The following is a 24,172-nucleotide window of genomic DNA, read 5'->3' as shown; positions in this document are numbered from 1 at the left end:
TCACAAATATGTGAAAACTGAATCAGTTTAGATAAAAATAAAGAGGGAGAAGGCACTGCCATCTTTCTTCACCTGAATGTACATGCTTACTAGGGTTTATGTATGTACATTTTCTTATTCATTGAGTAAATTCATGAGACACATTTTTCAATATATATATGCTTAGTGCCATTCTTGTAATGTTGGTGTGCCGTGTCAATTTTTAAAAAATCTAAAATACAGTGCATGCCTGGGGTCAGGAAAGGTTGGGAAATATTTTTCTGTCCATTTATCTCCTCATGCAGCCTTCTGCTAATGATCGCAATGGCTCTTTCAGGTCATCTCTGTCATGTCCAAGCTGTCTCATCAGTTCCTTTTAGCAAACAGTGCTGGCAGGAGTGCTGTTGTTCATCATGTACAGTTAAGGGGACATGCCAGTGCTGTGAATTAATTGCCTAATAAAGACAGTTGGCAAAATCACTGCGTGAAGTGCTCAAGCTGTTGAATTATGCAAGAGTGGAGCAGCTTGCTCCTTTTTGAGTGCTCAAATCACTCAAACTGCATTAACAGGAGTAGTAGTGCGGTGATTCTACACATGTGGGTCGGTCTCAGGGACTGAGGAAGTGGGTCGCAGACAGAAATAATAAAATGACATGGGGTTATTTACAGTTTACATTTATAGCTTACTGATAATTCAATGGCCATTGTGCTGCTTCATGGGGTGTCTCCTACTTGGCCAGCTATATTGTTCAATGAGATGTCTCAGCTCATCTCCCCGAGATCATCAGTGCAGCATTAACTATTATTGCTACTATTAATTAATCGATCTATGCAGATGAGTAAAAAATGTGACTGTTATATTGCTGTCTACATGAGTTGCAACACCTATTTTGTTCAATCCATCGCTTGCCACATTTAAGCAGGGCTAAATGAGGCCACTCCATTTACCATTTAGCATATTTTTGGTTAGAGGTGTTTGGTAAGATTTTTTTTACTTAATTTACATTTTACACGTGCCTAGTTTACAGCTGTATATCATCGGCCGCATGACATAATTGCCTAAGTCATTTTTCAGTTATTTTGGAAAACAAAAAAAAAAGCCAATTTTTGGCTGACACATTGTTATTTTTATTGGATATTTTCCTTTTGATGACTTGCTCACACATATGTTTTCCTCCTGTCATCCTCTATTTTTATCTTTAAACCAAGAGCACCATCTAGAGGAGTAAAAACCTATAACAGGTGCTTCATGAAGCATCATTTTCCCGTCATATCAAAAGACCCCATACAAGAATCCTGGCATAAAAACACACTGATAATAGCATTTTCAACAACAAGAAAAACAAAGATAACAGAAGTTGTTGGAAGTCAACACAACCCAAGATGGCCGCCAACTGCCTTCAGCTACGAGAGGTGATTGTAAATCCAAGTTATTATCTCATCCTGAGATGATTAATCTGTGTCCACTGCTGTGTCCATTTTGCCTCAGCAAAACAGCAAAATTAATCGCATCCCACACAAACACGTGAGACATCACTGTTAAGGTCAGGATGTCCTCTATTGACAACAGCAAGACGTAGGCCAAAAAAACAAATGTCCACCATAGTGGACACAAATGAATAGGCTGCGTCTCAGGGGGATAAACGTCCATGGCAAACACTGCACGAGTAAGAACCACTATAGTAGTAGTGTAAATTGAGCGGTAGGCACTAGGACCCTGGGCATGTGAGCAGTGCAGACGGCGAACAATGAAGGGAGCAGAATAGTGGGGACCAGCACAGGAGCAACATCTGAGCCACAAAGCATCCTCATCCCCTGCACCACATTTCAACCTCGCACCCCTCGCCCTCATCCCCAGGACAGACGAGCAGAGCCGGAGCCGGAGCCGGACCAGAACCTACTCATCCGTGCTGGATGTGCAGCTGGATTTGCTATGTTTATGAATGACCGGGACTGAAGTGGGTCATGCAGGACCACTGGAGAAGCGAAAGATAAACATCCCTCCCTACTACTGCCCCCCCCTTTAGAGGAGAGATGATCCGAGCTTGCACACCTCAGCACACAGCATGATGCGATCACTGTATCCGCCTCCGGACAAGAAGTCTCAAAGCATTTCAAAGAACAGGATGAGAGTCAACTGAGGGAGCACATCAGTGCTTTTTTATCCAGTCAAGAGTATCTTCCTAGGTTTTCAGATTTTTTTCAGACCTGCAAAGCATTCTTGGAATTTTCTCTCTATTTTTTTTCTTTTCTTTTTACCTGTGTGCTTCAGGTTTTTGTTGTCTCCAGGGGACCAGTGCTGTGCAGAGAATGCAGGACCATGGAGGAGAGAGACAAGTCCCTAGCAGGTGAGAGCATTGTGGAAATAATCATTATTGTTTTCCAGCAATGTGGAAGTTAATATCATGTGCAATAATAAGTAGTGAAGACAATTATTCTTTATACCCACCAGGAGACTTGCATTGTTTTCCTATTTTTTCATCTTTACCTCCTATTTCCACAGTTATCCAACCTATAATTTGGCATTTTCGTCCAGTATACAGCATATAGCATGAATGGACTGGTGTTCCGAACATATTCGAGAAAAGGTGGAAAAGCTCGTGTGACTTTGGTTATGAACAAGCAAGCAGTGTCGGTATAATACAGCAGGAAATAAATAATTGACGCTTTAAAAATTGTTACTCGCATCACATCGTTCTACAAATTCTCCTCTCTCTATAATGAATGCGGTTCCACTTCATAAATTCATAAACACATTACATTAGCGCATTACCTTGGAGGAAATCCCTTGAAAATGTTTTTAATCAGGGCTTATGATGTATATAATAGAACAGCAGCTTTCAAATGAGGGTACGAGAACCCCTGTGGCTATGAGAAGGCACGTTGGGAGCCTTCTTAAGACAATGACAGGAAAAGTACTATTTTTCTTTTCGAATTTAGAGCAAATTAATTATTATTTCATATGCACTCTCATTAAATGAGGCATTTTTCCAAAAGACAAGCTAGAAATACAAAAAATGTGTTAAACGATCTATCGGCTGGAGTTTCTGAATGAAATATGCGTAGCGATACTATTTCAAATGCAGTTTCAAAGTTTAATAATAATAACATTGTAGATAAGGCAAATATCTTCCTCAAACCCAGCCTATTCATTTGTGTCTATTGTTGTGTCCGTTCTGTCTCAGTAACACAGCAAAGTTCATCGCACCCCACTCAAAGATGAGATATCATTAGATAGCTCAGGAAGATCTCTAGTGAGGACAACAGGACTTAGTAGGATAGCTCCAATAAGTCCAAAAATAGAGACCAAAAACAAATGTCCACTACAGTGGACACAAATAAATAAGCAGCGTCTCAGGAAGCTAGAATAATAATTCTGGACCTAAATCGTCTCTTAAAACATAATTCAGTAATAATAAGCGAGATATTTTTACTTTTACCTTCATGTACTCTAAACATTTACAGCAGTGGTGTATAAGTAACATTGGTGTCGTAATTTTGTTACACATAAATCCATACCATAACCTTGTATCATGAAATTTCCATCATGAAGTTTGGTGATGATTCAATCCGTGGACCTGTCATTCAAAACAAAGCGAATCTTAATTAATAGAAGTAATAAATAAGTGAGCAATTCAAGGAAGTTCTGTAAAGAACTGACTCGAATGTAACTAGTACTTTACACACAATCCAAAGTCGCAGTGTGTTTACACACCAAAAAAATTCAGAAAATACATTGCGCACCATAAATTAAACATATGTCAAATATGACATCAATTTAACTGCTAGTAACACATATGACAAGAAGCCATGTCCTTGTAACTTCATTGATTGTACTACGTAATTCATTATGTGAACTGAAAATATTTTTTTTAACGATAAATTTAGAAACTGGACATATAATTGACACCTATTGAAATACCTTGGTAGAAAATAAATGATATTTTATTCGTTTTTTTTAAATTAATTTTAATAATAATTCATAAAAAAATAATTAATCATTGAACTAACCTGTTATCTATATATTTATCTGCCGACCACTGACATCGGCCTATAAAAATCCATGACGGTCGGGCCCTAGCCAAGACTACCACATTTGACATAAATGTGAATATTTTTGAGTACATTGTGCTAGATCTGCAAACATCTGTCAGGGAAGGAAAGAAATGATTCCACACCAACCTGTCGCCACCATCTGGGACAAAACAGCTGTCTAATATAATATCATTATGAGCCTTGTCAATCAATATCTCATGCAGGGCTTGAGTGTACTCCAACAAACGCTTGTATTAAACTCGCTCTCCCTGCACAGTTTTCCAATTAAGGCTGCTTTTTCTGGGCTGTTTAAATGCTTGGAGAGTGCTCTTTTGTGTCTGCTCAGTGTTGTAAACACATGCACATACTGTACATCACGCAATTAAGTCAAATACTTTGTAATGAGACAGTGGGGGTGGGGGATTAGGGATTTTGCATTATTCTTGTAAATCTCATTATATACAGTTCTGTAATGTTAGTTTGCCTTGATGTGGATGGTGAAATCGCTCCCTCATTAGACCCCCCCCCCCCGACCCCATTTCTGCAGCTCTCATACGAACCCCCTACCAACCCCCCACTATGTATTCGACTTCAAAGCATGTGGCACAAAGGGGGGGATGCTCGTCCCTCTCGTTGGATTCCCCCAATCACACGCACTCGCTCAGATCAAACCTCCCTTGTGGAAGTTGCAGCTACTGGATTATAATGGTGGGGTACAAAGGGGGTGGGGTGCTTGGTACAGTATGTTCCCAAGGTATCTTATTGAAGTAATGTCTCCGCTTAAGGATTTTTGGCAGTATAAAAGCGATTATGATTTGAGATGGTTATTGTTGCTGACGTGTGGTCAGTGTTCTTTTCCGTGAAAACAAAATGTCCTGAATGGACTAACAGTTGCTTTGCATTGCTTTGAATTGATTGAGAAATGTAAAAAGAGGAAATAAGCCAAATATCAACGCAGTGATATTTATATATATGTGATATATATACAGTGATATATATATATATATATATATATATATATATATATATATATATATATATATATATATATATATATATATATATATATATTTTTTTTTTTTTTTTTTTTTTTTTTTTTAAAGAAGACAACTTTTTGCCATAATAACAGTTTTTCACATCTTGTACTCTAAAAGCAGCTGCTTAAAAAACAAACAACAAACAACAACAACAAACGCTACAAACACGCTATTATGTATCAAACAAGGACTGAATCATTATGGCTGCTTTAAAGAATCTAAAAATGAGTCATTTTGTACAAGACAGCCTAAAATATTGTTGTTGTTTTTTTGTATAAAATCCAGAAAGTTGGATCAAATCATCATTGAATCTATTTAAATAGCAGCATTTTCTCAGTCTACTTTATGATGCGGATAATGCCTTATGAACTGGAATGACTTTCACTTCACACCTGTGCATTTTCAATGGCTTTAATTTGTTGACTTCTTCATGTGTCTGAGACTATTTGAATTTGAAGGAATTTCCAAACCTTAGACTGGGACTGTATGTCCTGAGGAAACAGAATAGTTTGAAGTCATTTAAAAAGAAAAAAACAACAGCTCTTGTCATTGCATTAAAAGCAATTTGGAAATCACATTTGTTGATAACTCCATAACCCTGCTAAAATCTTACATGCCCCCCCTGAATTTCCTTCACCCCCCTTTTTGGAACCACTGGTTTGAATCAAGTTATGGAATGTGAAAGTAGATTCCATATAGGATTTCCACATGACAGAGTAATTGCAATGATGATTTGAGTTGATTTTGATTGGTGTTTATAGTCAGATGTGCTGCAGTCTAATTGCAGCCGCTAATGAATCTGGATGAGTTCTGTTGTCAGTGTTTGGTTTAATTACTATCCCCCTTGTTCTGTATTTGGGTCACATCTGTAGTCACCCGATGACATTTGACAACAGGCTCACGCCACACTCCAGTGCCTTCATTTGATCAATGTAGCCTGTTTTTTTTTTTTTTTCCCTCCATTTCTGGGTCTTTTGAAATCCCAGCTGGATGCCAATATAGCTGCTTTTCAACATGCTAGCTCCATGGGGGTTTTCAGAAAAAAAGTGATGATTGCTAGCATACAAGTGAGACAAGTAAGGGACAGGATATATTCGCATGGGTCCTGCTGATATCAGCAGGAGGATTTGCCAATATCACTTGTGCTACTTAGAAAATGGATTTGAGGATTTTTCTTTTTGCTTTGTTTTATTTACTCAAAAAAAAAGACCCGGTCTGTCACTCACAGACAAAAGCAGTGATATGTTGTAGAAAAAAATAAACATCGACAGATGGACAAAGTCCACACAAATGGTCAGTGGTTGAAAGTAATCAACTCCAAATGTAACGTTTCTGCACTTGAGAAGGATTTTCTTATATCTCACCCTATGGTCAAGAACGCAACGGGACCAAAACATTATTGAGGCCGAGAACTTCGAAACTGACACAAGAACCAGACTTTTCGAGGTCAAGACCAAGATAAGACCAAGACTTTGGAGGTCAAGAATGAAACAAGGCCAAGACATTTCAAAATTGAGACAAGACCAAAACGTTTCAAGATTGAGACTCTGAAAAAACCAAGACTTTAAGAGATTGGGTCTGAGACAAGACCAAAACTTTAAACAAGACTAAGACATTTGGAAGTTGAGACCAAGACAAGACCAAGACTTTTGAAGAAAAGAACAAGATTTTTGGAGGTCAAGATCAAGACAAGACTAAGACATTTGAAGGTCGAGACCAAGATAAAATCAAGACCTTTGTAGGTCCAGACTGAGACAAGACCAAGACTTTGGAGGTCAAGAATGAAACAAGACCAAAATTTCGGGAGGAGTTGCCTTCAGGAGTCGAGACCGAAACAAGACGAGTTGAAGGTCGCGACCGAAACGAGACAACTTGAAGGTCGCGACCGAGACAAGATTTTTGGAGGTCAAGCCCTAGACAAGACTAAAACTTTCGGAGGTCAAGACAATACTTTTAGAGGTCAAGAATGGGACAAGACCAAGATATTCAAGGTTGAAACTGAAATGAAACCAAGACTTTAAAGAGTTCAGGTTTGAGACAAGGTGCACTTAAACAAGAACAAGACTTGGAGTTTGACAGCAGGGCAGGACCAAGACTTTTGGAGGTCAAAAATGAGACAAGACCAAGACATTTCAAGGTTGAAATAAAAATCAAGACTTTAAGAGATCAGGTTCGAGTCAAAACAAAGACTTTAAACAAGACCAAGACTTTTGAATGTCGTGAATGAGACCAAGATTTTCAGAAGTCTAGATTAAGACAAGAAGATTTTTGGAAGTCGCGACCAAGACAAGACTAAGACTTTTGGGGGTCAAAACTGAGATAAGACCAACATTTTGGGAGGTTGAGACTGAGACAAGACCAAGACTTTCAGAAGTCAAGACCGAGACAAGAAACCTTTGGTGGGCACGACCGAGACAAGACTTTTGGATGTCACGACCAAGACAAAAGTAAGACTTTCGGAGGTTGAAACTGAGAAAGGACCAAGACTTTAAGAAATTGAGACCAAGACTTTAAGAGGTATAGACCAAGACAAGACTAAGACTCCAAGAGGTTGAGTCCAATTCAAGTACAGTAGTTGATTCAATACTCTCTTGTACATTCACCAGTTTTTTTTAACATAAGTACAGACTGTATGTAACATTAGATCCTTCATTTCCAGTGTGCTATGAGTCAGACGATTTCCTGTCCATTTTGGAATTTGTAATACGAACATCAATTCAAGTGAGGATGTATTTTCACGTCGTTAACTGGAACTCATTCAGATGGAGAACAGGAGACATGAGCTCAGTCATTCCCAGCGATGACTCATCGCAGCAAAAACAAGTTGTCCAACAGTCTAAAGAGGGAGAGCGAGACCAAATCTATTTACTTCTATTTTTCCTGAGTCCCTTGTTTGTTTTCAGCAACAGACAAGAGGGACAAGGACCCGGCTATAAAAACGGTAAACAGTGTAAATGTGCTGACTCTGATCCCCTGACCCAATTTGGATACACTCATGTTCTTGCTGAATATTAAAATGCATTTGTTGCGCATGGAAGGGTGCTGCATCACTGCTAATCCCCTCAATTTAGTATCTTCAACATCTAAAATGTAATTTATGCCCTATTTTTTATTCAACAGTTTTTTTTGACGCAGTTATTGCTGTATCAAGTTCAGTGGGAGCAATTACTGCGCACTTCATCTTGTTCTGAATAAATTAAACAGTTTGAGTGGAATTGGCTTGAATCCATTGATTAGTAACTATATGAATAGACAAAAAGTCCACAATGTCCATTTTTTTTTCTTGATGCACTTTTCAGGAATTAAGATTAGAGATTATTTTTAGTCTGTACTTGCTTTCAAATAGATATAAAGAGATTTGTTTTCACGTGTTTACATGGATGTTGTGGGATAGGGAATTTGCAGAGAGGATCAAAACATGCCTCACATATAACAAGTGCGTGAGCAGCTTTAAATTGCTTTGCAGATTATTTGGAATGAGTGGGACCGGATTTAATAACCCACAGATGGAAAATGTGCCTGTGGCTCATCTGTATATAGCGCGGCTGCGGCATCTTTAGCCACCTGAGAGGACACGAAGTGAGCGGTAATGAAAAAAATGAATCACATAGATTTGTTTTAGATAAGATGTTTGTTTTGATGCTAACAGATAATACAAACGATTTTAAAACAGCTTCTTCTGGATCAGCAAATCTAATTTAATGCTGTTGAATGCTGGGTCAGGAACAGGGCAGTTTTCCTTTCAAATTAAGAGCAAATTAATTGGAACATGACAGTTTGTTGGTGTTGTTGTTAACCCTGTTGCTAACCTTGGCGCTGCGTGAGGGCACTTCCGGATCTAAGTGAGAGTTCCTCAGGATCTATGTAGGACTTTAACAGTGTTTCTTAGGAACTTACTGCTAAATTGTGTCATAGTGATGCCTTTGCAAAACACTGTATACGATTATTTTGTTTTGTTTTACATGGCATATCTGATTTAATGCTGTTTAATAATGGAACAGGGTAGTTTTCAAATCAAGATTAAATGAATTGGAACGTGACACTTTTTTGTTGTTGTTGCCAAAATAAAAAATACGTGAGGGCACTTCAGGAGCTATGTGAGAGTTAAACAAGTGTTTTTTAGGTATCAGCAAAGCAGAGACAGTGCAGTGTTTTTTTTCAAATTAAAAGCAAATTCATTGCTACACAGAGTAAATTACTGCTAAATTATACTATAGTGACATGTTTGCAAAATACTCAGTGCTTTAATTTTGTAAAGTTTTACATGGCAATGTCATTAGTGACACATATATATATATATATATATATATATATATATATATATATATATATATCATATATAATCATCCTTTTTTCCAGTTTATTTTTCTAATAGGCAGTGAATGAGTTAAAATGCTCCCAGGCATATATTCTTTGTCCTCTGCAGAGAAAACGGCAAGTTCAACAGAAGCAGCACAATGTCTTGTGAAGTAAAGCAAAGAAGATTGCGAATGAATTCCAGTATGTTTCAACAGGTAGAATATTAGTGCTATTTGACTTTAAAAATATTACAAAATTTAATGTTTTTGTTACTTGACATGCATTTATTATAAAAAAGAATAACTAGAAAATACTAAAATAATGACAAAACTCAACAAATTGAGGAAATGAGGAAAAACAAAACGTGGCAAGTGTAAGAAAAACAAAAAAACACAAAGTTTAGTACGTAAACTGTTTATATCATATGAACGCTTAAAAAAAATAAGTACATACTTAAAGCAAATAAAGTACCTTAATCCAAACAGTCCCTAAGCAGGTGCTTAGCTGGCTTATGCCGCCTCTGATCACAGCTGCTAGTGGAACACAAGGGCCCCTTCTATGGAGCATCACTATCACACTCCAGATCCTTTGAGCCTCCCAAATAATCACATCATCTTGCCAGAAAAGCACATAACTTCCCGCCCGTAGCTTCCGGGCACAACACTGCGGTTTGTGGATCACACTTACGACGTCATCACAGCTGCATCGTCGCATATCGCCACTCTTAATCCACTTTTAAAAAGGAAATGGGCACACAGCATCCCTTATTGATGGACTGGGGGGCGGCGGGGGTTTGTTTTTGGTGGGGAATTAAGTAAGGCGATTTTGAGCTAGGCTAATTATTATAAAGTGTTTTTTACTTTTAGTTGAGTCACATTCAATTTTTTGCTTGAGAACTATTTGTGGTTACTCCAACAACCTCATTGACCACCTATAAAAACAATAAGTACCATTTTAGCCAATCTTAACATTCTGGATTGTCGTTGGTCTAAATAGTTTTTAAAACTAGTCAGATTTTATTCCTAAAGTTGTTATATTATAGGAGAAAATATGATAGTTTGAAAAATAAAGATCGGGAAAAAATCTAATTAACACTAATCACGTCACAATATTATGACCAAAAAAATATACATGACTAAAATTTGGATGTTTTGGGAATTACAGTATCCCCCCCCACCCCCCCACCCCCCCTGAAAAAGAAAAAAATTCCAAGACCGCACCTCTTTGTGGGCAACTATGATGTCATTTCAGTTGACAGCAAGTGAGAAAATGGCCGCCCCTGAGATGGATAAAAAAGGGTTAGATCTGGCCGCTTAAAGGGACAGTGTGCAAGGTTTAGACCATTTTTCATTAAAAAGGAAAAAAAATTAAAGCACTGTAAATTTCAAAAACTTGCAAATCAATGTGTTTTTAATGACCAAAAGTATGTTTTAAATAAAATCATAGGTCTAGTTATCATTAAATTAAATTATATTACACCGGGAGTGGCACTTCTCTGGAAGCGGCCATGTTTACCGACAATGGTAAATGCAGCCCTTGCAGCACCTCCCGCTGTCCGTAATGAAATACGTACACACTGTCCCTTTAAGTCATAATCTGCAAATGCAAAATGAATCAGAATGTAGAGATAGACGAACAAAGCTTCATGAAGCATTTGGGATATTTTGACTGATCTTGATGGATAAAACCGATGTATTTTGATGCTTAATTCATATCTCAGAAAGGCAATATTAATCAGAATACTTTTTTTTTTATTTGTTTCCATAATATGTTGTAATTGGCATCCTCTTTAAATGCTAAATACAAACAAAAAAAGTTAAAAACAATTGAACTGTACTTAGTGATTTTTTCCTCTTCATGAACAACCACAGTTTTATAATTACTTCGCAAGTGTAAATAAAATCTATAGTTATGTATAGCTATGAAGTTCTGATACAGGAAGTTATCAGAAAAGCTTTCTATCTTGTGGGCAGATGGATAAATTTAGCCGCAGAGCAAGTGCGGCAAGATGTGACAATTTGCAAAGCTTGCTATTGGCTTCTCCTTCTTCCAGTTCCGGATGAAAATAAACATTGCATCGAAAATAGAAAGCGCACCCGGCGTATTGCATATGTGGTCGTATCGCCGCTGATCACACGTCTTGATTTGAGCCTGGAGATGATTATGTAAGACACTATGAGTCCTGTTGCCTACTCACGGCAACTGCGCCCACTGTGTTGCCTTCAGGGAGTCTGAAAAACTTGATTGAGCTTTGACTCGACCACTCTTGGGCACACGTTTTGCGCTTCTGCCATTTTACGTCCTTTTTCGGGACAGCAAGTGGCAAAATGACTGAGATGGATAAAAACAGTGAATCAATGAATGCAGTGTTAATCAGAATGTCGTATTTAGACTAGCTGGGTGATAAGAACATAATTTCGTCAATAATCTTTTGCAGTTGACTTCCTCTTTAATAAATACTATTGCTCTATCTTATCATACTTAGGGTTTGGGTCAGCTTCATTTATGAACTAAAATACCAAGAGCGGTTCCAAGTTAATTCACTTAGGTTTAATCAACATACCGCATTTTCCACACTAAAAGGCGCACCGAATTATAAGGCGCACCCTCATTTGATGACATCATTTAAAAAAAATTTCCATGTATAAGGCGCATCGGATTATAAGGCGCAACCTTAATTAATGACATATTTTCAAACTTTTTCAATCACAATATGGTAATACTCAAAGTAATAACAATAATAACTCAAATAATAACTCTAAACTCTCAATATCATAACTCAATGTCAATATGACCAACCTTGTTCAACTGTAAACTCACAAATCACTTCATTCCCCATCTATTAATCCCAATCTCAATATTGATCCATATATAAGGCGCACCTGTTTATAAGGCGCACCGTCAGCTTTTTAAAAAAAATTAAGAAACAGGTAAAGTTTACTTTATCAGTTCATTCCCCATCTACCAATCCCAATCTCAATATTGATCCATATATAAGGCGCACCTGATTATAAGGCGCACCATCAGCTTTTTCAAAAAATTACGGCTTTTAGGTGCGCCTTATAGTGCGGAAAATACGGTAATTTATTCCGGGTTGTACAGTATTCAAGTCTATTTAATTTTGTCAGGTTGATTTCGCAAACGTGAAATTATTGATTGCCAAATACATGCTCGATTTAAGTCAATGAAACAGGCAGCTGTATCCTTTTTTGTATGTATCAGGACAAAGAAAATGCAGCACGGTGAATCGTACGGTGCAGGTGAAACCTAATGAAGCGAGCAGAGCTTCGCCGAGAAAGTGGGTTAGAGGAGAAAGGAACAACAAGCTTATCCGTCAGCTCGGACCGGCGAGCGAAATAGGCCATCAGCAAAATTGCTCCTCGTGATCGGATGGATGATTATATTCCATTTTTTCCCACAATTTAAACTGATGCATTTTTTTTTACACTTTACTGTTCTACCCTAACCAAACCTCCGTCAGGGATTTAACGGAGTGGAAGAAAACCCAAATATGCTGTAAAAGCAACAGGTGATGATGTTGTTTCCCAGAAGGCACGAGGTATATTTTAACGGGAATACACCTCCAAACTGTCAGCCATTTGTCTCCATTTGTTGGCTCTTCTACCTGCTCCTATTGATTTTCCCATCACTGTGTGCCAGTAAGTGCTGCGAGGCCCGTCATTCTCATGACTGCTCCACAAAGTGATGTCCGGATGCATGTACTCAGCCTCGTACTATCCTCTGAAATGGATTTATGCTAATGAGCGTCTGTTAAAACCCCTCTGATTTAGTCCTCCTTTGGGATATACTACGAAAACAAGATCACGCGGACGAGCGCAGGCTAGACTCCGGCGCAATTAGCTGGAGCCAATTATCCAGGAATTTGATCTGGTGACTTAAGTGGGCAGTCAATATGGAAAATGGAAAAGAGTATATTTTTCCTAGCAAGGAACAATGGTGCAAAATTATGACTGCTTTTAATATCGATAAATATCATTAGTGCAGCGCTCTGAAAAAAACATCCTTAATGGGTTGAAAGTAGGCAAAAATGGGTGAAATAGTTTTTGGTTTAAAACCCTACTTTGAAATCCTAACCATGTTTAATGCATAATTTGAAATTGTGTCCACAGGTTTAAAATCTATTTTGAAAATCTAACCTGAGTTAGAATATCCTAACCCTGCTTCGGAACTCTAACCATAGTTTCAAATTCTAATTCGAAAACCTAACTCGTGTTTTACAGCTTGATTGAACCCACAATTCTCCTAAGGTCCTAATAGTCCTAAAATGGCACTCCTATGGTGACAGGAAAATCGAGCTTCACAAAGCATCTTTAATATTTTTTGCTCTTCTATTTTGCCCATCACTGCTTTTTGATTAACATTGCATTCATAGAATATGAATGAAGAAACAAAATCTAACCCATTTTTTTACATTTTCAGGGGGTGGCCATTTTGGCACACGGTTGGATTTTGCTGTTTAATTCATATACAACAAATACAATATTATTAATTATAAAAACAATGTTAAATATCGTGTTTAGACATGACTGTAAAAAAAACCATTATAGTAAAATTAAAACTTTGGGGTTGACCTCACTTATAAATTAGTTGTAAAGTCTCCCACAACGACTCTTTGACACCTGTGATGAAAAAAGATATTTCATTTTTTAAAAACACCATTATGAGTTCAATCATTCTACAAAAAAAGCAAAAACTATCACAACAGCACTGCAACTTCTACAGAACTCAGAACGGCCTAGAACATTTAATAAACGACACACAAGGAAGGAAGGTTATTTTTGCTATTAACCGTTCAGTCCTGTGGTCAGGTCACGGTGTCCCCTTTCTTCCTTTCTTCCACAGACAACTTTCTCTTTCATGATTCAAACGTTCATTCAGATTATACTGCTAAATAAATGCTTTGCAATACAATAAGTGTAAATATGGGATAGCGAATTTACTTGTGTGCATTTACCCAAATTTCTTTCATTTCCAGTCTGCCACACAGCGTCAAGGCCAGCCTGTCTCTTTCTCCAACCGGGCAAGGACGGATGGGCAGCGGCGGGGGCTCCCCTACATCCAAAATGGCCCCGGGTGGAGTGGGGGTGCCTGTGGAGGACATGCAAGCCTTGGCCATCAGCTCGCTTTCTGCTGCAGATGTAGCCAAACAGTTTGAGCAGATTCGCGAGCTGGGGAAGGGCACCTATGGCAAGGTGGACCTGGTGGCCCACAGAAGCCAAGGTGAGATCGTGCATATCTTCTGTATGGCATTTATACAGTGGGGAATGTGCATAATGAAGTAGACTGAATCTAAATAGAAATACATACTGTAATTGTTCCGGGACTTTTATGCATCGATTTATGAAGTGCCGGTCATCATTTGTCTAGTATATTAGCACATTTTATACTCTATTTTTAATGTATAATATTACCTATGCATGAGGATTAAATAGTGTAATGCTGGTATGGGAGTGAATGATTTTTGGCTGATTTAAACATATTACAAATATGTGAATGTGCTCATGGGCTAAATGCTAAAATAATGGCATTTTTTGTACATAATGCCATGTGGCGTTGATTTGCGCATTTGCTAACCCTTTGGCTTTATGGGAAAATGGAAAATGAAAATCACTGCAGACATAAAAATTACTGATTTATTTATTTATTTATTCATTTATTTATTTATTTATTTATTTATTATTGTTAGAGGGTAGCCACAGGGTTTGACTTGTGTCTGGGTAAAAAAAAATGCTGAACCGAAATTATGCAAATTAAAACCATGAAAATAGCAAGATGCTATGATTTACTTCATTAAGAATGTTACCATGAAACAGTGACTTCTATATTTTAAAGATTCAGTCTACCAATATGTTCAAATATGCTCTAACATACTGTGTTTGCAAAATTTTGTTGTTTTTGTTTTTTTGCAATGGGTTTGACTTGCGCTGACACAAACAATGCCCAAACGAAATCATGCATTGTAGACATAATAAGAAAACCATAAAAATTACTAATAAATAATGTTCACTTAATTTTCAAACGTTTGTGTAAAAGCTTTTTTTTTTCACCTGATGGCATTATAAGAAAATATGTTATGTATTAATCATTTAAGCACATTTGAACATATTTTCAAATTAGAGTTTGCATTATTTGGGGTTTGACTTGTTCTTGCACAAACCTCACGGCATTATGGGAAAATACAGAATGGAAATCATGCAGTGCAGACATCGAAATAAAACAATAAATATTACTAATTAACAATGATTACTTTTTTACTTTGTGACAGTATGAGAAAAAAATAAAATAAATAGAATTTAGCCTACCAGTACCAGTTCAAACTTTGCCATAGGGTTTGACTTGCTTACGCTGCGGCTTTATGGACCGACAGCAACAAAACTATAAAAACGAAAAATAAATAATATTTACTTGACCTACAGTACTTGACTTACATGCTGGTAAAAAAGAAAAAAAAATCCTTCTGCCATGGCATTATGGGAAAAAAAATGTTTATAGAAACTAGCCTGAAACAATTCGAACGTATTTGAAAGTATGTTTGAACGAACACTATTTGCAAATATCTTTGTAAAAAAGCATTTTTAAGACTATGGTATTATGGGAAACAATGCTTTGTTTTCAACATTTACTGTAGCTGACAAAACATATTTGCAATTTCTTACCATAAATACATATCATGTATCATGATCACGTATCATGATATGTATCATGTATCCTGAACAATCATGTTCATGCAAATATATTAATACAGGTTTGCCAGTCAAAAAATTTTCCCCCGCATAGGCAGCTCCGTTATTTAAAGCTCTTGTCTTGTCGTTGCATTATCCAGTAAGACAAGTGGTGCATCTGTCCAACACACTTTTTCAGGGGTCTCTGCACACATTTAATCATGTTTCTGTCTGATCTATCCAGGCACTAAAATGGCGCTGAAATTTGTAACCAAAAACAAGACAAAGCTCAAGAGTTTCCTCCGGGAGTACAGTCTTACAGGCTCTCTTAGCTCAAGCCCGTTCATCATCAAAGTCTTGGACGTGCTCTTTGAGACGGAGGACAGCTACGTATTTGGACAAGAATACGCTCCCGCCGGGGACCTATTCGACATCATTCCCCCACAGGTAGCGCCATCACAACCGTCTCCACCAATCATCGTCTTCACTCCGACAGAGCTGCTCCAATCATGTTCAGACGGCGCACTTTTAACAAGCTCTCCTGGGGCCGGAGCCTTTTTTCGCTTGGAGTGCTGTGAGAGCAGCTCCGAATTTGCCTTAGAACTATTTCACTTGGCTTTCTCATTAAAAGTGCAATTGCAGCGGAACATAAGACGAGAGACGTTTACTTTGCTTTTTTCTATTGGAGAATATCAGTATTCGCCCTGAACTTTACTTTGCGTTTTGCTTTTAACAACTTGGTGAAACGCAATATTGTCTGGTCATAAATATTGGGACATCAGGCTAGTACTGTTTCCTATTATCTTTGCTATCTTCTAATCCGGTGCCCCCTTCCAAAAAAAGAGAAAACATTTTATTTAATTATATAAGTATACCTAAAATTGTATCATTCTTAACATTAATCAAAAAAAGCAATTTAAAACAACTTTCAGCGAATGTTTACTTTTGAGAGGGGGTGATAGGTTACAGCCTATTCTGAATCTGAAAAAAAAACTTTAAGTGCATCAAAGTACCTGAAACTAAAAATATTTCAATCCTTACTCAAACGAAAAACATTTTTGACCAATTGAGCCCTTTGATGCTGAAAAAAAAGAATAACAATAAATTTAAAGTGATCTGGAACACTCACATCAATATCTAACATTTTAACCCGAAAATTGTGTAAAATAATGTGTTGATATTCTTCTAGATCGGATTAATGATTCATGTGATTTAGGAAAGCGAAAATGTTGTTGGCAGCAGTCGAAAAATTGTAAAACTCCTGCACAGATTTTGACAGTGAGAGTGCCGATGGACTGTTCTAAATCACATTGCACAGAATAGTTGCTCAATAAATAGATCAAATTTTTCTTCTTAAGAATTTATAAAGGTTATTTAGGCTATGCTACTCTATGAAAAATATTTCACAAAGGTTAAATCATTGAAAAAAGGTTGCGAACCACTGTTCCAATCCCTGTATTTACTTCATTCCAGGTGGGGCTGCCAGAAGAAATGGTCAAACGCTGCATGCAACAACTCGGTCTGGCCCTGGATTTCATGCACAGTAAAAGCCTGGTGCACCGGGACGTCAAACCCGAAAACGTGCTTCTGTTCGACCGCGAGTGTCGCCGCATCAAGCTGGCAGACTTCGGCATGACCCGCCGGGTTGGCTGTCGTGTGAAAAGAGTGAGCGGCACCATCCCCTATACGGCGCCGGAGGTGTGCCGGGCGAGCCGCACCGAGGGCTTCCTGGTTACCACCAGTCTGGACGTTTGGGCTTTTGGAGTTCTGGTCTTCTGCATGCTGACGGGTAACTTCCCCTGGGAGGCGGCGTTGCTAACCGACGCCTTCTATGAGGAGTTTCGACGCTGGCAGAAAGCCGGATGCCCCGTGGGGACATACCCCTCTCAGTGGCGCAGATTCACCGACGACGCCCTGCGAATGTTCCAAAGGCTTCTCTCCGCCGAACCGGAAAAACGTTGCGGGGTCAAGGACGTCTTCTGCTTTGTCAAATATGAGCTGGTGAGCGAGCTCAGGCGTCGAGCGTCCTACCGCGCCAAAAGAGGCGAACGGTCCAGCTCGGGGGTATGCACTGGCAACTGCGCTTCAACTGCATCCACTTCTTCTTCCTCCTCACGTACCTCCCACAGACTCCCGGAGCCTTCCACACCTCCTGGAACCTCCTGCCTGCGCCCGGCTCCCCTCAAACGGAGCGTCCTCTCTGACCCCAGAGAGGAGGCGGGACAGCAACAGCCTCCAGGACGGGACAAGAACAAAAGCCAGATGGTGATGGCCACTGCGATTGAAATCTGTGTGTAACTAGATGATTTATCACACTCAAAACAGAGTCCATCAGAAAAGGCCGTTTAAGTGAGAAGTTCAGATCACACTGGAAATAAACATCAACCCTTTAGCAGCCTGGACTTAGTTTAAATGCTTTTTAGGTTGGCCTTCAGAGCCAAAGATGGCCGAGCGTTCGACCACGGCGAGAGAGGCGAGCCGTGCACCGGCAACTGCACTTCATCCACTTCTTCTTCCTCCTCACAAACGTCGCACAGACACTTGTAGCCTCCCGCTCCTCCTGGAGTCTCCTGTCTCCAATAATTGGAGTGTCCAATCTGTTGCCCCAATCTGTTGCCACAGAGGAGGCCGGACAGTAGCCGTCTCCAGAACAGGACCGAGAAGCCGGAATGTGATGGCCACTGCCATTGAAATCTGAGCGCTCTTCCATCAATCTACTGCGAAATCTCTTCAGGGTCGCTCAAGGAACTGGAGCCTGTCCAAGCTGACTCCGCGCAAAGGAGCAACAATTGTGTAGCACAAATTCATTGCGCCAATCGAGACGATTCTCATTCTGAGCTGTCCTTCACCAACGACTTGTCAGTCAGTCACAGCTGAAGATAGGGAGCTGCCACCAAACCACCAGTAACCCCTGAGCTCACCTGTAGTAAACCAGATAGCTTTTCAAAATCATTGCAATGTGCTTTCCAAAAGTGGTTCAAGAAAGAAGCTCAGGATCATAATGAAATCTGTCAGCATGAGAGACCCAGAGCCAGACCTGGGATTTAAGGCCCAGGACAGCCGAGAGATTGTCCGAACGGTCCATCTCGGTGGTGTCCTGGGAACTGTGGTTCTTCTTCATGATCTTCTTCTTCCTGGCATACCTCCCACAGAAACCCGGAGCCTTCCACACTTCGTGGAACCTTTTGCCTCTGTCCAGCTCCAATTTATTGGAGTGTCCACTCTGTCTCCAGGAAAGGACCAAGAAGCCAGACGGTGATTAAAATCCGAGCAGAATTTCATCCAGCTGTTCTCCACAGTATATGGCGAGATCTATTCAGGGTTCGTCAAGGAACTGGAGTCTACCCAAGCTGACTGCGGGCAAAGGTGCAATACTCGTATGACTTACATACTTGACTAAAAAGATGGTTCTGACTCTGAGGTGGACTTCACCCAGGACGTTTTCAGTCAGTCACATTGAAGTCAAGCAATTCACTCCACACCATCAGCTTTTCACAGTAATAGCAAAGTGCTCTCCATCTTGAAATTCCCATTTTGGAAGGCAGTTTAGAAGAGAAGCTCAAGTTCACAAGGAAATCCGGGCCAGGACTTTGGATTCCAAAGACGGCTCGAAACAGTGTCATTCCGTGCCAAGAGACGCAAATGATGAGGAGGCTGGACAACGGCAGACTCCAGGACAGCAACAAGAACAAAAGCCAGATGGTGATGCCCAGCATTATTCATGGCCAAAGGCGGCGGAAAAATCTTCTGCAGACTTTGCCAAGCAAGTACTTTTTTTTCCCCGTACCGTAGTGGTGGTGCTAATGATCATGTAGTAAGACCGTCCATGGAAATGACTTCCTCATTACTTGTCACTTTATAGCAGGGGTTCTCACACCTTTTGGGTCCTGGGATCCACCTCAGTGCCCCAACGCCAGTTAAAGATAATGGCCGTGTGTGAATTATACAACCGAGGACACTAAGCTCTGCTTTTCTCATATCACTTCAGAGACATCTGATCACTAAGAGGCCGGTGATCCTAGAGCAAAATCTGACTCCGTCGTCAACGACAGGACCACACTTAAGATCGTAAAACGGACCTCCATGTAGCAGTTTGTATGGGACACGTTTTCCTGTGTCACCTCAGGACACTTCCTGTTTTATTAGTGATGCATTCCCGTAAATCCGTTTTCTGCAGCTGTAGGACTGCTGGGCTCCCTTTACAGGGATGTTTTATTAGCGCAGCGGTGCGGACAATAACAGGAGAGAATATGTTTTAATTTTTTTTGTTCTCCCTTTTCTACTTGTGGGTGTGTTTGGATGTGTATTATGTGAGTTTGCAACACTAAAGCACAACGAGTTTCTAAACTACTCCGTATTCTGGATATTCTATTTGGTATTTAGACAAAATAAGTGCTCCGTATTATCAGGTAGTTCAACTATGTAGCTGTACTCATTTTCTATATCAGGGGATTTGGTCACTGTCAGGTTAACGCATTGTATGTAGCAACTAAACAGAATGGAATATACAGTACTTTGGATCACTAGGGATACTCGAAATAGAGCCTCTGATGATGTTTAAAATAGTAGCTGCTGCTTTGTATTCAACTCAAAGTGTTTCGCTTGATTTGAACTACTGGTGTGATGTTCACTTGGGTTTGTAAGAGCTGAATCATTAGTTTCCGCTTCTTTTTGCAAACTGGCGGGGGTCCATTGTTTATGCAGTACAATTTTTGCAATTTGGGAATGAAGTCTCAATTGTTTGAAATACCACAATAAGATCTACCAGTTGTTATTCCATGGTTTGTTTTGAATGATTTTCCACATAAAATATTATGAGTGTTTTGCAAATTGCATTGCTTGGTTGAAACTAGGGCTGAATGATTTTGAAAACCAATTGAATTGTGATTTTTTTTGTGATTCATAATGCATTTATTTTTTTCAAGGTCCTCGTCCCAAGTACCTATTAACAAACAAGCAATAAATTCATCCGTATTAGAATAAAAAATATAAGACCATTGCTTTGGTCTTTATAGATTAGCTCAGTGGGTCTCGACAGTTTTTTTCAGTGAAAGCCTCTGTAATGATTTTTTTCTGCAAAGTACCCCCTAACCAGCACAAAGCACATTTGGGAAGAAAGAAAAGACTTCAAACAGAATGCTGTACCCTCCATGTCTGATTTAATAAACTTTGAAACCATATTTGTAGTGATATCTGTAAACATATTTTATTCAGCAGCTCCAAGAGATACCATCATGTGTTTTACTTTTGGCTTATAGCCCACAAAATTGCATCACTACTACCAACGCATATCTGTGTAAAACTTATAAAAAGAAAGAAATAAATAAAGGCAATATCACAAGCACAAAAATCCCCATAACGCAAGCAAAAAAAGGATGTTTCGTGTTCCAATTAATTTGCTCTTAATTTGAAAAAACAAATTTTGACGAAATATTAAAATCTCAGGCCTCCCGCAAAATAAATTCACATTCCCCCAGGGTACTCGTACTCCCTTTTGTGAATTACTGGGTTATCTTATACTAAAATAAAAGCAAATGAATTTATGAACAAATTAGTACGTAAGAGAAATGAAACTAGTACAAGTAGAGTTGTTAACTTTCTAAACAATTTGACTGCTTTAAGGTTTTAACAAGTTTGAAATTTTCTACTGCATGCAACGTGGATTTAAAATGAATTGTTCAGCCCTAGTAGACACCTGCCTCAGGATATATCTTCTTTATGTTCAGACTATCACTGATATGCCTGTTTTGCAGCCTGTTTAGGGATTAATTTAGCTTGACACAAACAATGCCTTGACATTATTAAAAACATGATAATAAGTCATATTTCAAATGCAGCAGATTAATACACAACCATCTACACTGCATCCACAAACTATTCACAGTGCTTCACTTTTTTTTTAAGCTTTTTTTAAGATTTTCAAAATGGACTTTTGTCACATTGCCATTATGTGGTGTTCTGTGAAGGATTTAAGGGGGGAACAAATCTTAACATTTTTGAAAAAAAAAAGGCTGTAACATAACCAAATGAGGAAGAACCGCGCTGTGAAAAGTCCCCAGACGCATTGTACGCTGACTTGAAATGAGCCGACCCCCTCCTTCCCCAAGCGGATCCCAGGTGTTTGTTATCTGAAGAAGTGCCCTCCGTGTCATCTGATTGGATCCTTCGCTTCAGCCTCCAGACAGACGCGTCTAATTACAAGAAAGCAGCGTGTGAATGCTTCGCTCTCGTCCTTGTTCTTCTCCGCGCGTAGACCGTCTCGTGTTTGTGTCGGTGTTGTTTTCATCATCCTCGTCCTCCCCACTAAGTTTTCGCGCTGACAGCCCATCAGCTCTGTTGCTATAGCAACGGTGCCACACTGCTGCTGTCGTTTGGTTCCTGTCCTCCTCAAGTCTAATTGAGCCCAAACGAAACAAGTTTGCAATCACACGCAGCCGTCGGGAACAATTGTTCGCTTTATTTCCGAGAACCGGACTGGCAGAGATAAAGTTAAAATAGTACAGGGTGTCCATGTATCTTGCGACAATTAAAACATTTGATAGAAAAGCAACTGATGAGATTCAGGTTTACTTTTGTATGTTCTCTTTATATTCAGTCCAATGATGGATTCCACTAATGAATTTGCCAGAACTCATTTATCTACAGTCTAGCTGAAATTAAGAAATACAATCTAATTAAAAACTGTGGAGAAGATGTAACAATCTGATTAACACAACCCATCAATTACTTTAACAATAAATGTAAATTATAAGGACATTTTTTTGTCTTTGAAGATAAATTCAAGCTAATTGCGGTATTCCAAGTATGTTCCCAAGCTGTAAACATTAAATACCGTACTACCCCAAAAAAGTGTCTTGCACTCTAATCGAGGTGAGTCATCCACACCTCCACTTGATTCGCCGCCCTCTAAGAAAAACAAAAAAAACCACAGGTAGTGCCCCTAGGTAGCCACAATAACCTTTTCTATTGCCACGTTAATTTCCCCCCAGCACTAAAGTTCGCTTGGGTGCACTACATATGGATTTGGTTGGCGGGTGTGTAGGCAGGAAATAGAAGGAGCTCCAGAAATAGACACCACCTTCCAATAAACATTTGGTACACTCTGCAGTGGAGAAATTAGACTCTTATTTCAGGTAACAAGATATAAAAGCAGTTCATTTGAGGGCAGTGCATCATTTGTAAAAAGTACGGCCTCCTGCCAAATTGATGCTTCCTTCAATTAAACACTTTCTGTAGTTAAGGAAGGAGACACTTATAAACACTTTTTGAGTGATATAAGGCCAAAAAAGTACCAAATACCAAGTTTGAAAACAAAAGCCTCTTCTAAAATGTACGTTAGTGTTTTCATTTGATTAAATTCATGTTGAGAAAACAACAATAAAAAAGCATTACCAAGGGTACACCCCCATTTTTACAAATAAATGCCTCCTTCAAATAACAGTCTCCTACAAATAAATGCTTTGTAGGTTTGCGTAGTTCATTCAACAAATAAATGCCTATTTTAAAAAAAATGCATCGTAATTTTTTGCAGTTTATTTAATAGATGCGCTAAGGGTAGCTACCTATTTCTTTTTTTTTTTTTCAAATAAATGCCTCCTTCAAAGAACTTTTGCGGTTCATTAGATTCTTCTAGCTACTAAATAAGGAAATAAGACTATAAAAGCAGTTCCAAGAAGTGTACCATCCAATTGATAAAAATTAATGCCTCTCACATATAAATGCATCATAAGTTCATGCAATTGACTTAAGAGATGCTACTAGTCACTAAATGTGGTGATGAATGTATAAAGGCTGTATCAAGAGGGGTACCGCCCCCTTTTTTTTTTTTAACAAATAAAGACCTCCTTACATTAAAGGTTTGGTAGGTTTGTGCAGTTCACTAAATCGATGCGCCACTACATGAAGAAATAAAACTATAAATGCAGTACCAAAGAGGATACCGCCCCATTTTTACATATTAATGCCTCCGTCAAATAAATGCATTACAGGTTTGCGTAGTTGGTATAAGAGATGCTCCTTGCTGAGGAAATAAGAGTATAAACGCGAGATCTATTTTTACAAAAGCCTGCTTCAAATAAATGTTTGGTCGGTTTGTGCAGTTCGTTGAATAGAAGCTCCTAGCAACTACATGAAGAAATA

The 24,172-nt window shown here is 38.9% G+C and overlaps 1 protein-coding gene across 1 annotated transcript; it reads left to right on the top strand.

The window, feature by feature from the left end:
• The first annotated feature begins 1,761 nt into the window (after positions 1-1,761).
• Positions 1,762-21,213, top strand: sbk1 (SH3 domain binding kinase 1). The gene is made up of 4 exons (XM_088439483.1): positions 1,762-2,327; positions 14,347-14,591; positions 16,278-16,480; positions 17,507-21,213. Exons 1-4 carry the CDS (start codon positions 2,290-2,292, stop codon positions 18,329-18,331), a joined length of 1,311 nt encoding a protein of 436 aa, XP_088295609.1. The 5' UTR covers positions 1,762-2,289; the 3' UTR covers positions 18,332-21,213.
• Positions 21,214-24,172: the final 2,959 nt, after the last annotated feature.

The sequence above is a fragment of the Hippichthys cyanospilos genome, chromosome 17 (assembly GCF_059441005.1).
Source record: "Hippichthys cyanospilos isolate Australia breed blue-spotted pipefish chromosome 17, RoL_Hcya_1.0, whole genome shotgun sequence".
Lineage (NCBI taxonomy): Eukaryota > Metazoa > Chordata > Actinopteri > Syngnathiformes > Syngnathidae > Hippichthys > Hippichthys cyanospilos.
This window is presented reverse-complemented; position numbering and strand designations above follow the sequence as displayed.